The sequence below is a fragment of the Fundulus heteroclitus genome, chromosome 9, assembly GCF_011125445.2.
Source record: "Fundulus heteroclitus isolate FHET01 chromosome 9, MU-UCD_Fhet_4.1, whole genome shotgun sequence".
Taxonomy (NCBI): domain Eukaryota; kingdom Metazoa; phylum Chordata; class Actinopteri; order Cyprinodontiformes; family Fundulidae; genus Fundulus; species Fundulus heteroclitus.
In genome coordinates, this window is record NC_046369.1 from 14,376,819 (window position 1) to 14,388,666 (window position 11,848).

Consider the following 11,848-nt stretch of genomic DNA (forward strand, 5'->3'; position numbering starts at 1 on the left):
GTCCCGCACCTTTGTCTGCTAGTTCGCATGCGCACGTGGTGCCTTCTGGTTCCGTCGGATAACACAGCTCCTGCTCGTTCTTCAGCGTTTTAGTGGTAAGATCGGCTCTATTTGCGTCCGCTATGCTGACATGGTTCCATGTAGCTTTATTAAAATTTAATTATTTCTTCCGGAAATTGCGGTTTAGAATAGCTCGTATCTGTCTCTCGTCCCTTTGTTATGTTGCACAGTTTTGATCTGTTCCGTTATGTTCTTAAATTACTGAATTTACCACATGTCAAGATATTACAAACGCATCACTACATAGTTTATTCTTTGCCGTCATCATCAAATGGTTATTTTGTTATGTGCAGGCTATCATACTACAGTAACGAAATATTATTGATAACGATGCCCTGTTGCACTTAAAAGAAAAGAAAAGAACAACTAAACGTCGCACAACGAGAATAATGTTTTTTTCCCACTTAAAATGTACATTTTTGGAGTTACATTAGTAATTTGATCTGAATACCAACATGTTTTTTATCTTTTGAACATAGTTTTTAAGGCCATGGTTTTTAGATTTCAGCATTGCCGGAATGCATGTTAATGTTAATCTCGACTTATTTATTTATTTATTTATTTATACAGTGTCTTCAATGCTTTAAGATGTTTGAATTAGAATTATTCATTAATATATCATGTATTTCCATATTTACAAATGCATTTGATTGCATTTGGTCAGGTGTACATTTTATACGTCATTTCAGTTATTTAATGATTTTTATAATTTTATTTAACTTTACAGACTTTTCGGTTCAAAATTGTATCTTTGTTTAAATTTAATTGTTTGACTGATGAAAGATTTGCACTATTAAATACATATCTGTATTGTTTGCTTTTGTAGCTGTATCGGTGAAAGAAAACATTCAATTCCAGCCCACTTAGCACAGCAGAAACAATGCAAATCACTTTTCAGACAGAGAGCTTGTATTTATTGCTTATATCATATTACTTATATTATTGGGGCAAAAATATATCAAGTATCTAGATGACGATTCTTTTGACAGCTGTAAAGAAAATGAGAGATCAAACAAGGTTTGAGACTGTATGAACGCATTGGACAAATGTTTTTTTAGAAGACACCTTTTTATAAAGGATTATGGTAAAAGTGGATACATTTTTCTATTTTTCACATCCATAAACCAAACTTTCAAAGTCAGCTATAGAGATGTTTGATTTAAAGTATGAAACCTACTTCTGCAATATAAACATTCAACATGTTTTTTTCAGTGTTTAGTTGCCTTTGTTCAGTGGTGGGAAGTAACGAAGTACAAGTACTTCGTTACTGTACTTAAGTACAATTTCCGTGTATCTGTACTTTACTTAAGTAGATTTAATAATGGATACTTTCTACTTTTACTCCACTACATTTAACAGTAAGTATCTGTACTTTCTACTTCACTACATTTCTATACAGCGTTTCGTTACTCGTTACATCCAAGACGCATTTCGGTTTTTTGATTTGTTCGTTAGTTTGAAAGTATCCAATGGCGAGAGCAGAATCAGTCCGCTGAACCAATCCAAAGCGGGAAATAACCATTAGGCCCTCCCTCAAGAAGAGCAGCACAGTACGCAGGACCTGCAGAATCGTTAACTCCCAGAATGGAGTCCAAGGATAGTCATCCTCCAGAAGACCTGCCCCACCCATGGCCTTATTTAAAATATTTCTTTGAAATAACTGGGTCAAAAAACGCTTCCTGGAGATTCCAATGCCGCCTTTGCCTTCCCCGAAAGCATGAAATTCTATCTTCCAAAATTCACCATCAAATTTGAAAAAACATATTGAGGTAAGTTAAGTTGCTAAACATTATCGATATCGATCCCTGGAATTCTGATGCATAGAATAAAATATCTAAATCTAAACTGTCACAGGGGGTAAACACAATAAAAACATGCTTTATCTGCAGCATTGCTCATTAAAATGGTACATTACTGATTTATTAAAACTAAATACGATAGGTACACTTAATGACATTATATAAGCCGTTAGGTATTATGGTTGGCAAGTACTTTTACTTTTAATACTTAAGTAGTTTTAAAAGCTTGTACTTTCTTACTTTTACTTAAGTAAAATAATAATGTGGTACTTTGACTTTTACTTGAGTAAATTTTTGTCTGTGTATTTGTACTTTTACTTAAGTACATTGTATGAGTACTTTCTCCACCACTGCCTTTGTTTTGTTTTGGTTCATGACTACAATTTTGATATAATTACAACATTTTTTTTAAATTATTTATTTATAGCTTTTTGTCATACCCCTCGGGCATAACTTCTGTTCTTAAAAGACCTTCAGAGGCTTAATGGTACGAAAAAGAAAGAAAAAAACTAAACTGCACTTTCTGCGAAAAACAGAGAATTAGTCTACTAGATTATTATTAATCCTGCAGACTAATTCCTTATTGACGAATTATTAATTGTGGATATTTTCCAAGTTTTGACTAAAAATGCAATCTTTTAAGCACATGTTTCGTTCCTTCTATCTCGTGTACGCACTTCATTTTGTATCCAAGTTATGTTCCTCTTCTCGACAAAGCCCCTTTTAAGTAGAGAACTACATTTCCCACATTGCAGTGCGAATTTGCGTCATCACCGCGCGTCGGTAGTTGTTTTGAACCGTTGGGTGGAAGATTCGACGCGGCTCGTGGAAGAAGTGTTTTTAATGTGAACGCCTTGTACCAAAGCGTAAGCTACGTCGTCTCCTTTCGTTTGTGGGTTTTATATTGCGAAAAAGCAGCACTATATTTATGTACGTTGTTATGGTATGACACATAAAGCTCATAGAAGTAGTTTGGCTTTATTATGACTCATAATAAGAGCCTTTAAGTTTACAATAGCAATTTGGGGCATTCATTTCTGTTTTATTCACGCTGTGTTGTTTGCGCGTATTTAACATTTTCTCTCTCTCTCTAAATGCATTTATCGCAGACCTCATTTCCGCCGTTTAGATGTTTATGCCAAGAGCGCTGAAGGTAAAGAGACCTGCCCAGGGACCAGCCCATGGCTTGAATAAGAAGAGCAAGGCTGAACAAGAGGATCGCGACCAAGACGACCCGCAGGCATCTTCACGATCAGAGGAACCACGCGAAGACCCAAAAACGCCTGAAGACACAGGTGAACATCTGACAGAGAGAGCAACATGTGCATCTGGAGCCCAGTCCTCAGATGACGATGATGATGATGATGAAGAAGAAGAGCCAGTCAAGTCTTTCAGAAAGAGCCAGAGATGGCCCGAGCCTGGAGAACCTGTGTGCGTGATGTGCGGCCGCTATGGGGAGTACATATGCGATGCCACTGATAATGACGTCTGCAGTCTTGAATGCAAAGCCAACCACTTACTCCAGATGGGGATCAGAGCTGGGGATCATGCCTTTGACGTCAAGGACGAAAACACCGAGAACAGGACCCCCGAAGCTCGCCCCCCGGCAGCGAACACGGGGGCAAACGAAGCAGGCTATTCCTACAGGGAAGACCCGTTCATATCCGGCCTCGCCGACGAACAGGTGGAGCGAATCAGATCGGAGCTTGGCATTAAAGCCGAGGGGAGAGACGTCAGAAGGCCCATCGTCGAGTTCGAACACTGCGGCTTCCCGCCGGCGTTGAGCGGCAACCTGAAAAAGGCCGGTTACGAGGCGCCCACGCCGGTCCAGATGCAGATGGTGCCTGTTGGCCTCACCGGCAGGGATGTGATCGCCAGCGCTGACACTGGGTCGGGGAAGACCGTCGCTTTCCTGCTGCCTGTGGTTGTGAGAGCCCTGGAGGTACGCTAGCCCAACCAACATTGGAGGACTCTTTTTTTTTTTTAGCGCCAAGTGATCTGTGTCGATTCAGACTCGTCAAAACGCGGTTTAGAAAAGGCGCACAAAACCAAAAAGCTTCCAAATTCAGATTTAAAAAGTATTTAGCACACAAGTTCATTCATTGGTTTGAGCATCACCGTGGCAGAGCTAAATATGTAGAATAAAAAAGGTTCATTTTGGAAGAACAAAAAGCGTAATCCAAAATATCCTCAGAACGTAATGCAAAGAGCTATTTCTAAAACAAAAATGCAGTTTCAGGGAAACCTAAACTCCGCTTTTTATTCATCCGTTATTCCAGAAACTTCCCACATAAATTACAACTTAACTTTTAGCTTTTACAGTAAGTCTTTTTCATAAAGAAAAAAAAATTTAGTGTGAAACATGAGAGCATAATGTTGAATCAAAAGGTGAAAGCGATCCTACGTCGCCCTCCACATTTATTTAAGTTTAGTGTAGTTTACTTTTTTTAAATGGGGAAAATGGATGTGAGTGAACACTAACATGTAAATACGTGAGATAATAGCCAGGCAGCTAAATTTCCATCTCTTGTCCCACTGGAAGGTTTATGTCTATGCTTTTCTACATCGACCCAAGCACTGAGGAACCTTTAAACAGTAATGCATGGCTTCCTTTTTCACTGGGGAATAAATATGATGGGACACAGAGGTCTATTTCTCTGAGACCTTCTTCAAAACAGGAAAGACAAAAGAACATACTGTTCACATGAGACAGGTGTGTGGTGGTTGTCATAAATCAGGGTTGCAAGGAAATAGCTTCCTAACCTAACTTGCCAAATCACAGTAAAACTAATGGGACTGTAAACAAACAAGGGTGGGTGAGGACACACAGTTGATCTTTACCGCCAAGTTCAGCGAGGATGGTGGCACGAGAAATGTCTGAAGCTCAGTGTAGGAGGGCCGTGGCAAAGGATTTCCAGTCTGTAATGACGCTGTTATAAAGGATTACTTTATTTTTAAGGCTTTCGCACTAGCCCTTAAACACACTCCAGTCATCTCTCCATGCTAGTTTAGTGGCTCTCCCTTAACGATAAATCAGACATATGCAGACATCTAACAGAGCAGCTTCCGTCTAGTCAAGAGTAACCTCCTTTAGAGAAATGCGGCAGGAAAAAAAAAACGAGTCGCCCTCTTAACGAAAGCAGCATTTTCACCATTTTTTGTTTTTGTACATTTATTCTGTAACATTTACTTTAGGGGGCAGCTCACGGCGTGCGCAGCCCATTGGCTCTGGTCCTGACTCCCACCAGAGAGCTGGCCATACAGATAGAGAGACAGGCCAAGGAGCTGGTGATGAGAATCCCTAACATGAGAACGGCACTGCTTGTGGGAGGGATGCCTCTTCCTCCGCAGCTGCACCGCCTCAAGAGCAGCATCAAAGTAAAGTCTCGCTTTTTTTTTCTCTCTTCCCCTCCCATTTTATTGTTTTGTGAATGTGTTTTTTTTGTTTTGTTTTTTTAAGTGAGGCAACTTGCCCACATCATCGTGTTTCCTCTTAATCTCCATCAGATTGTTATCGCCACGCCTGGGAGGCTCATTGAAATCCTGAAGCAGAAAGAACTTCAACTTGACAAAGTAAAGATCTTGGTGGTTGACGAGGTATGGGCCTTTTTAAAAAAAATATTTTCCACAAACCCTAATGTCTTTTATGCGTTAGGGCAACGCAGAATAGCCACCCTTGCGAAGAGAGAGGAAAGAGAAGCATGTTTTTCAAGTTGTCTTACAGATGTGAAAAGAGCGTAGCGCTTTTGTATTTGACCTGGACCAATCCCTCGTGGAGGAACATTTCACTGCAGCTCGCCAAGAAATTCACCTTTCGTGGAGTAAAATGACTACAGGCAGGAAAGCCCTGACATCTGTGGGCCGTGAAATGCTTTGAGCGACTGCTGTTGAAGCATCTGATAGAGATCGCAGGCCTCCCTGCTGAACAAGAACACCCTCAAAACAGGATTCTGCCACCTGGTGATTTTTATTTTTATTTTCTGGGTGATGGGTCGCGGTAGTTTTCCTCCGCACACAGTGGTTAGCATGTGGGCCAGAAGGGTCAAGTGCTTCATTAGACGTTTAAAGCTCACTTTCCTACTTTGCGTTGGTCCGTCTTATAAAGTCCCAATAAGATACTTTGAAGTTACTGGCTGTAGCAGGACACGATGTGAAAACGTACAAGAGGTAAAAATCCATTTCTAAGACACTTCCAACAGCACAGTCTTCTTACCTTGGCAAAAAGTCTGGGGTTTAAAAGTTCTAGCACTTCCAGGAAGAGGTCAGAAAAAACTAATCCATGTGTTTATTTTTAGTAGAATTGATTACTGCAACGGTGTTTTCACAGGTCTGCCTAAAAAGTGGATCAGACAGCTGCAGCTGATCCAGAACGCTGCTGCCCGCGTCCTCACTAAGACTAAGAAAGTAGAGCACATCACCCCAGTTCTAAAGTCCTTACACTGGCTCCCTGTATCTCAGAGAATAGACTTTAAAATACTTCTGTTAGTCTATAAATCCCTGAATGGCTTAGCACCTAAATACATCACAGACTTGTTATCAGTGTATCAACCATCCAGACCACTAAGGTCTTCTGGCTCCAGTCTACTCCACATACCTAGAACCAGAACTAAACACGGAGAAGCAGCATTTAGTTCCTATGCTCCACTGATCAGGAACAAACTTCCAGAAAACTGTAATGTGCGGAAAGCCTGAGTTCCTTTAAATCGAGATTAAAAACACATTTGTTTAAAATTGCCTTTGAATGCTCAAGTTAAACTGTTTTACTGTTTTTAAATGTTCTTTTTTGTTTCTACATTCTATCCCTGCTTGCTTTTATTCCTATATTTTAATCATGTAAAGCACTTTGCATTGTCTCTGTACTGAATTGTGCTATATAAATAAATTTGCCTCGCCTTGCCTTGCCTTGTCAGTAATGGTGGTGATAAAGTCACTTTCTAGCTACCAGTTCCTTCGTCACTTTGAAAACGCTCGCATCCCTTAGGTTGACACCATGTTGAAGATGGGCTTCCAGCAGCAGGTGCTGGAGGTTCTGGAGCACGTCCCAGAGGAGCACCAGACCCTGCTGGCCTCGGCCACCATCCCGGAAGGGACAGAGGAGCTGGCCGCCCGGCTAGTCCGCGACCCCGTGCGCATTGCCATCGGCGAGAAGAACCAGCCGTGCGCCAACGTCAGGCAGATCCTGCTGTGGGTGGAGGAGCCCTCTAAGAAGAAGAAGCTGTTTGAAATCCTTAACGTAAGTTAGATTTTTAGTTTGGTTTGTGAAAGTGCACGTGCCTTAGTTTTAGGGTGAAAGGGCAGGTTTTGGAAATGATCTGGGTCTCCAAAAGAACAAACCCAACTTGTTAGAGGTTAGCACAAAAGGTACCTTTTTGGAGATTTTGACATTTTGTTTAGTGAATTACATCCGTGTCTTAGTTTTGTTTTCGTACGCGTCTCACCAGTCCCGCCATGTACCGGCACCAGCTTGTTTTAAATTGGCAGCTAGATGTAGGAATTCCTTAAACTCCCAACAACCGGTCTCCCTCAACACCATATTTATAGAGCAATTACCACAGCCTTGGAGCCATGGCCCCGGTCCAGGAATCCCACAACATTCATCCAGGCAAAGAAAAGGGAGGTCTGCTTTCTTTGATCCAGTGAAAAGGCTGCGTTGGACCGTAGTTTACCTGCAAGTAGCCTCACTTTTAAAAAGATTGTATAACCATTCTTTAAAAAGAGAGCAGAGAAACACAATCTGTCTTGATTAAAGTAGAACCAGTTGTTACAAACATAATGCCTCGCTTCATACACATTACAGTTGCAGCTATATAAATGGAAATGTCTGGAAAGTTAATTTGTTTCTGAAACTTTTTTTTTTTTTAATTAGAGAAAAAATATGTATGCCTTCATTACAGTATTTATTTTTTCATATTTTGATGAAAGGTTTACAGGGAATGACTTATTATTCTGTCGGTAGAGACTTTTAAAAACATGTATTGACAGGGTGCTTGCGCAAGTCTTGAAAGTCTTAAGAAGTATGGAATTTTGAAACACTGTTTTCCAGACCTTGAAAAGTCTTGAATTTTGTGTGAAAGTCTTAATAAAGTATGGGAAAAAAAATGTGTGGTAGAATTTTACAGTATGCTCAAAGGCATTGTGAAATGAGAAATAGGAAGGTAGGCTATAAAACTATAATTTTACTATAATTTTACTAACTGGTCACATACTGTATTAGCCTAATGGAATCAAACACTTGTTTGATGTGAAATCCGTGTACTTTTCATGTTTTGAAACGTTTTCATCAGTAAAAGCATAATTTACTGTGAATAATGCATTTGTTCATTGAATACTAGCCTATAAAAATGAACATTTCTAATAAACAGTTTGTACAATCTCAACCAATGAAGTAGGCAGTAGGCACACACGTATACAAGTACATAAAGTTAAGGTCTTGGGGAAAAAAAATATCAGTTTTAAAAAAGTCTGGAAAAAGTCTGGAATTTTAATTTGGTAAAAGAGCAAGCACCCTGATTGATGATGTCTAACGTTTCTTCCGGCTTGTTATATTCGCTGCTAAGTATTTTTGAATGGCAACAAGTACAGCTTAAACATGAGGGTTTGTTTCAGGTAAGTTAAGGAGATGGAGGACGTTTCTGGAAACTAGAAAGAGGTCGTCTTTTGAGGTTGATTTATTTTTATTTTTTTTAACCTTGCGGGTTTTACTGTGACCCTATAAAATTAACATATGTGGGCACTGGTGGCCTTAGTCCTCAGTCCAATCCGTGGACCTTTTAGCTGCATGCCCTCCCCCTCTCCCTCCTGTCACCCTACTTTCGTTAAAGGCCACTAGTGCCACAAAAACGACAAAAAAGATCACGTATTATATAGATTTAATTACAAACAGACTGATTATTTTCAACACTACATTTCCCTTAGGCTTTTGCTGCTTACAGCTAGCGAAAACACACCGTTTAAGTGTAGAATATCACTTCAGACCAATAAAAGAAACATGGAGTTAATGACAAGTATGTCTAATACATGTTTTAAAGGATGTTATTTTCAAAAGGTTCTGACAGAGGAGCCTCATCAGAACACATCTTCTAATTTATGGAACGCGACTGTAGCTGCTACAGCCTTGAGGGCTGTTACTGCAGTAACTTTCTGGTAGTGATGAACACTTTGCTCCCTTCTAGGATAACAAACTGTTCCAGCCTCCGGTCGTGGTGTTTGTGGACTGTAAGCTGGGCGCCGATCTCCTGTGCGAGGCAGTTGCCAAGGTGACGGGCCTAACCACTGTGGCCATCCACTCTGACAAGAACCAGAGGGAGCGCAACCGCATCCTTAAGGTGGGCTTAATGGCAAGCGGAGTATGGATACTAAGAACAAAGGAGCTGCTGTTTGTCTTGGATTAATTACTGTGCTAACTAGACCCCAAGCGTATTCACGTTCCACTACATTTTGTACCAGTAAAATTTGTTCTAGTGTTTTTAAAAGCTTGCTGTAAAGCTCATACAGCCTGTGCAGCTTCCATGGTGTGAAGTGTGCTCTGCTTCTTCAGGGTCTTCTGGATGGAGACTTTGAAGTGGTGATCAGTACGGGCGTGCTGGGCAGAGGACTCGACCTCGTCAACGTGAGATTGGTGGTTAACTTCGACATGCCGAACACGATGGACGAGTATGTGCACCAGGTTAGTCAGTTCCTCCTACGCTTCACTCAGGATGACTGTTTAAAGGTGCATAGCCACATTATTTGACTTTTTTTTTTTTTAAATGTGTACGTCAGTAACTCACGCTGGTTGCATACAAAGTGTCTATGAAAGATTATCATGTGCTACTGGCGTATTAGTTGTTATTTTGCCGTTTTACGCTTTGTTTTCGTTCAGTTTGTTAGTAAATAAAGCCCTTGGTGTTTATTTACAATAACAACGGAAGTACGATGCTGTGTGTGCTCAGCAGGGGATAAACCAGGAAGCAGCTCACGGCTATTAGCATCTCCCAGCGAACTGTGTAAACAATATAGAAAGGTCCAGGGAAAAAAAACGCAAAAAAAAATATGATTCCAAGAGGGAAAAGAATGGAATAGCGCTGAAAATACAGCATGAATGTTGGTGTTCACTGAAGCGGAAGCGAAAGCTGCTGATCGCTCAGATGTGACTGCAGAGTTTACTGACGTGAGTAAAAGTCCTTCTTAATACTGTGATAGTAGTAATAGCAATGCTCTTTTTAACCTCTACAGTCTGAAGTAAAAACGGCATTATAAGTAGATCAATTGATTGGTTCTTACCTTGGTGCTGTGTCCCTGCTTGCGTCTATGAACTCTTTTCTCTGTGATGTTCTGATATGAGGCTCTTAGAGTTGCTGTAGATCGGTTTATTTAGTTAATATCGGTTGATCCTCGATCAGGCCGAGCTGCCGCTTTACTGCGAATTATTTCATAGGGTCCGGCTCGGTTTGGAATTATTATCAATAGTGATTAATTAAACGCTAAATGACTTTCTGATAGTTCTGCCAGTAGATGGCGCCACGTCTGTTTATATCTGCTCATCGCAGGTGAGGTGGTTACTTTTATGCTCAAAAAGCACTCTTATCTGGACGGACGCTTTGTTTATACAACCTTATTGTATCATGATCAAACTTTTTTTATTATTATTATTATAGACAAAGAATCTGGCTATATACCTTTTTAAAGTCTTTGAACTTTAGTAAAGGAAAACAATCTAATTAGGTTGTTAATCAACATTGGTTTTTGTAATATTTTGAAACAAAATGTGTCTCATAGCTCATCCTCAATGTTTGCTTACCAGGTGGGGAGGGCCGGAAGGCTGGGCCACAGAGGAACAGCCATCACCTTCCTGAACAACAACAACAAACGGCTGTTCCTGGAGGTGGTGAACAGGGTTAAACCCACCGGGTCCATCCTGCCCCCTCAGCTCCTAAACTCGCCACACCTCTATGAACAACAGAAGAGGGAACGTCAGAAGACCAAGATGCGACCCGACGACACTCTGGTTACTAAAAACAACCTCTTAGACATCATAAAGAAACATGACCGTCGGAAGAAGTAGCACTGGGACTTTCTGTTTATTATGAAGATATTAAATGGTTAGTTTGTGTATTGTTTCATAAATAAAAATGGATATCAAAGATAAATGTTGATTTTGTTTAGCTATTTGTGTTTGCAAATATTGTAAGATAATACAGAAGAGTAATTCAGAATTACCTTTCAACCAGAGATAGTTTTAAGATCCTGAGACATTGGAGAGCCTTGGCTCGCTGTTAAATAATTCAATTTTCATGTGAAAGCAGCAGATTTCTTTTCCATAATTTCACATTAATATGTGTGAGTTGTCTTCCTGGGCTGTTTTTTTTTTTTTTTTTTCAAAGCAGCTGGCGCAAGACAGAAAAACATGTTAATAGTCCATGTGTTCAGTTTTATGTATTTTTTACTTATTGGCTGCAACAGAGGTTTTATTGTTTGTTTCCCCAAAAGATCACAAAAATCCTTTCACTGCATCGGGCTACATAAAAGCCTATTGTATTAACCCGAGTTGCCAGGAAACAGCAACTGCAGCTACTAATGCTGTAAAATGAAAATGGTTTGCATTTTTCCTGCATTTTATACAATTAGTGTCCACTCCATAAAAGATGTAATGATGTTTTAGGGGCTTAATGGAGGATTTTAACTGACTTGTATTGTTTTTTTTTTTTATTCTTTGATCTTAAATTCGAGGGTGATTTGCTACAAAATGCTCAGCTTGCCTCTGCTTGGTAAGAAGTTGGCTTGAGCAAAAATTACATGAAAATTGTCCAAATGACCCATTGTCTCTTTGTAAAAGCTTTTCAAAATATGACGTTTGACTAATTAGTTTTTTATTGGGATAGTATGTTTATTTTATAAAGGTACTCCTTGTCTCGTATTTTTATATTTGAAAAAAAAAGTACACTGGTAATAAAAGCACTGCTGGGTAATAAGATTTCACAGAAATACGTTTTTAAAAAGTGTGCTGAAAA

General features: G+C 39.9%; 1 protein-coding gene across 3 annotated transcripts; it reads left to right on the plus strand.

The window, feature by feature from the left end:
• Positions 1 to 3: 3 nt before the first annotated feature.
• ddx59 (DEAD (Asp-Glu-Ala-Asp) box polypeptide 59) lies at positions 4 to 10,987 on the plus strand. 3 transcript variants are annotated; one of them, XM_036141071.1, is made up of 8 exons: positions 4 to 95; positions 2,969 to 3,801; positions 5,055 to 5,237; positions 5,367 to 5,456; positions 6,841 to 7,092; positions 9,032 to 9,184; positions 9,397 to 9,525; positions 10,642 to 10,987. In XM_036141071.1, the coding sequence occupies exons 2-8, from the start codon at positions 2,989 to 2,991 to the stop codon at positions 10,900 to 10,902; spliced, it is 1,881 nt and encodes a 626-aa protein (XP_035996964.1). In that variant the 5' UTR covers positions 4 to 95; positions 2,969 to 2,988; the 3' UTR covers positions 10,903 to 10,987. The 3 variants fall into 3 exon arrangements, with proteins under 3 accessions (XP_035996964.1, XP_035996962.1, XP_035996963.1); XM_036141069.1 differs by lacking the exon at positions 4 to 95 and adding an exon at positions 2,601 to 2,725; XM_036141070.1 differs by lacking the exon at positions 4 to 95 and adding an exon at positions 2,687 to 2,789.
• The last annotated feature ends 861 nt before the right edge of the window (positions 10,988 to 11,848 follow it).

Excerpts from the sequence above, each read along its gene's own strand:
- ddx59 (XM_036141071.1), top strand. The coding sequence starts at position 2,989 with ATGTTTATGCCAAGAGCGCTGAAGGTAAAGAGACCTGCCCAGGGACCA. Across the intron at positions 5,457-6,840 it reads AGATCTTGGTGGTTGACGAG|GTTGACACCATGTTGAAGAT; the intron begins GTATGGGCCTTT and ends CGCATCCCTTAG. Across the intron at positions 7,093-9,031 it reads AGCTGTTTGAAATCCTTAAC|GATAACAAACTGTTCCAGCC; the intron begins GTAAGTTAGATT and ends GCTCCCTTCTAG.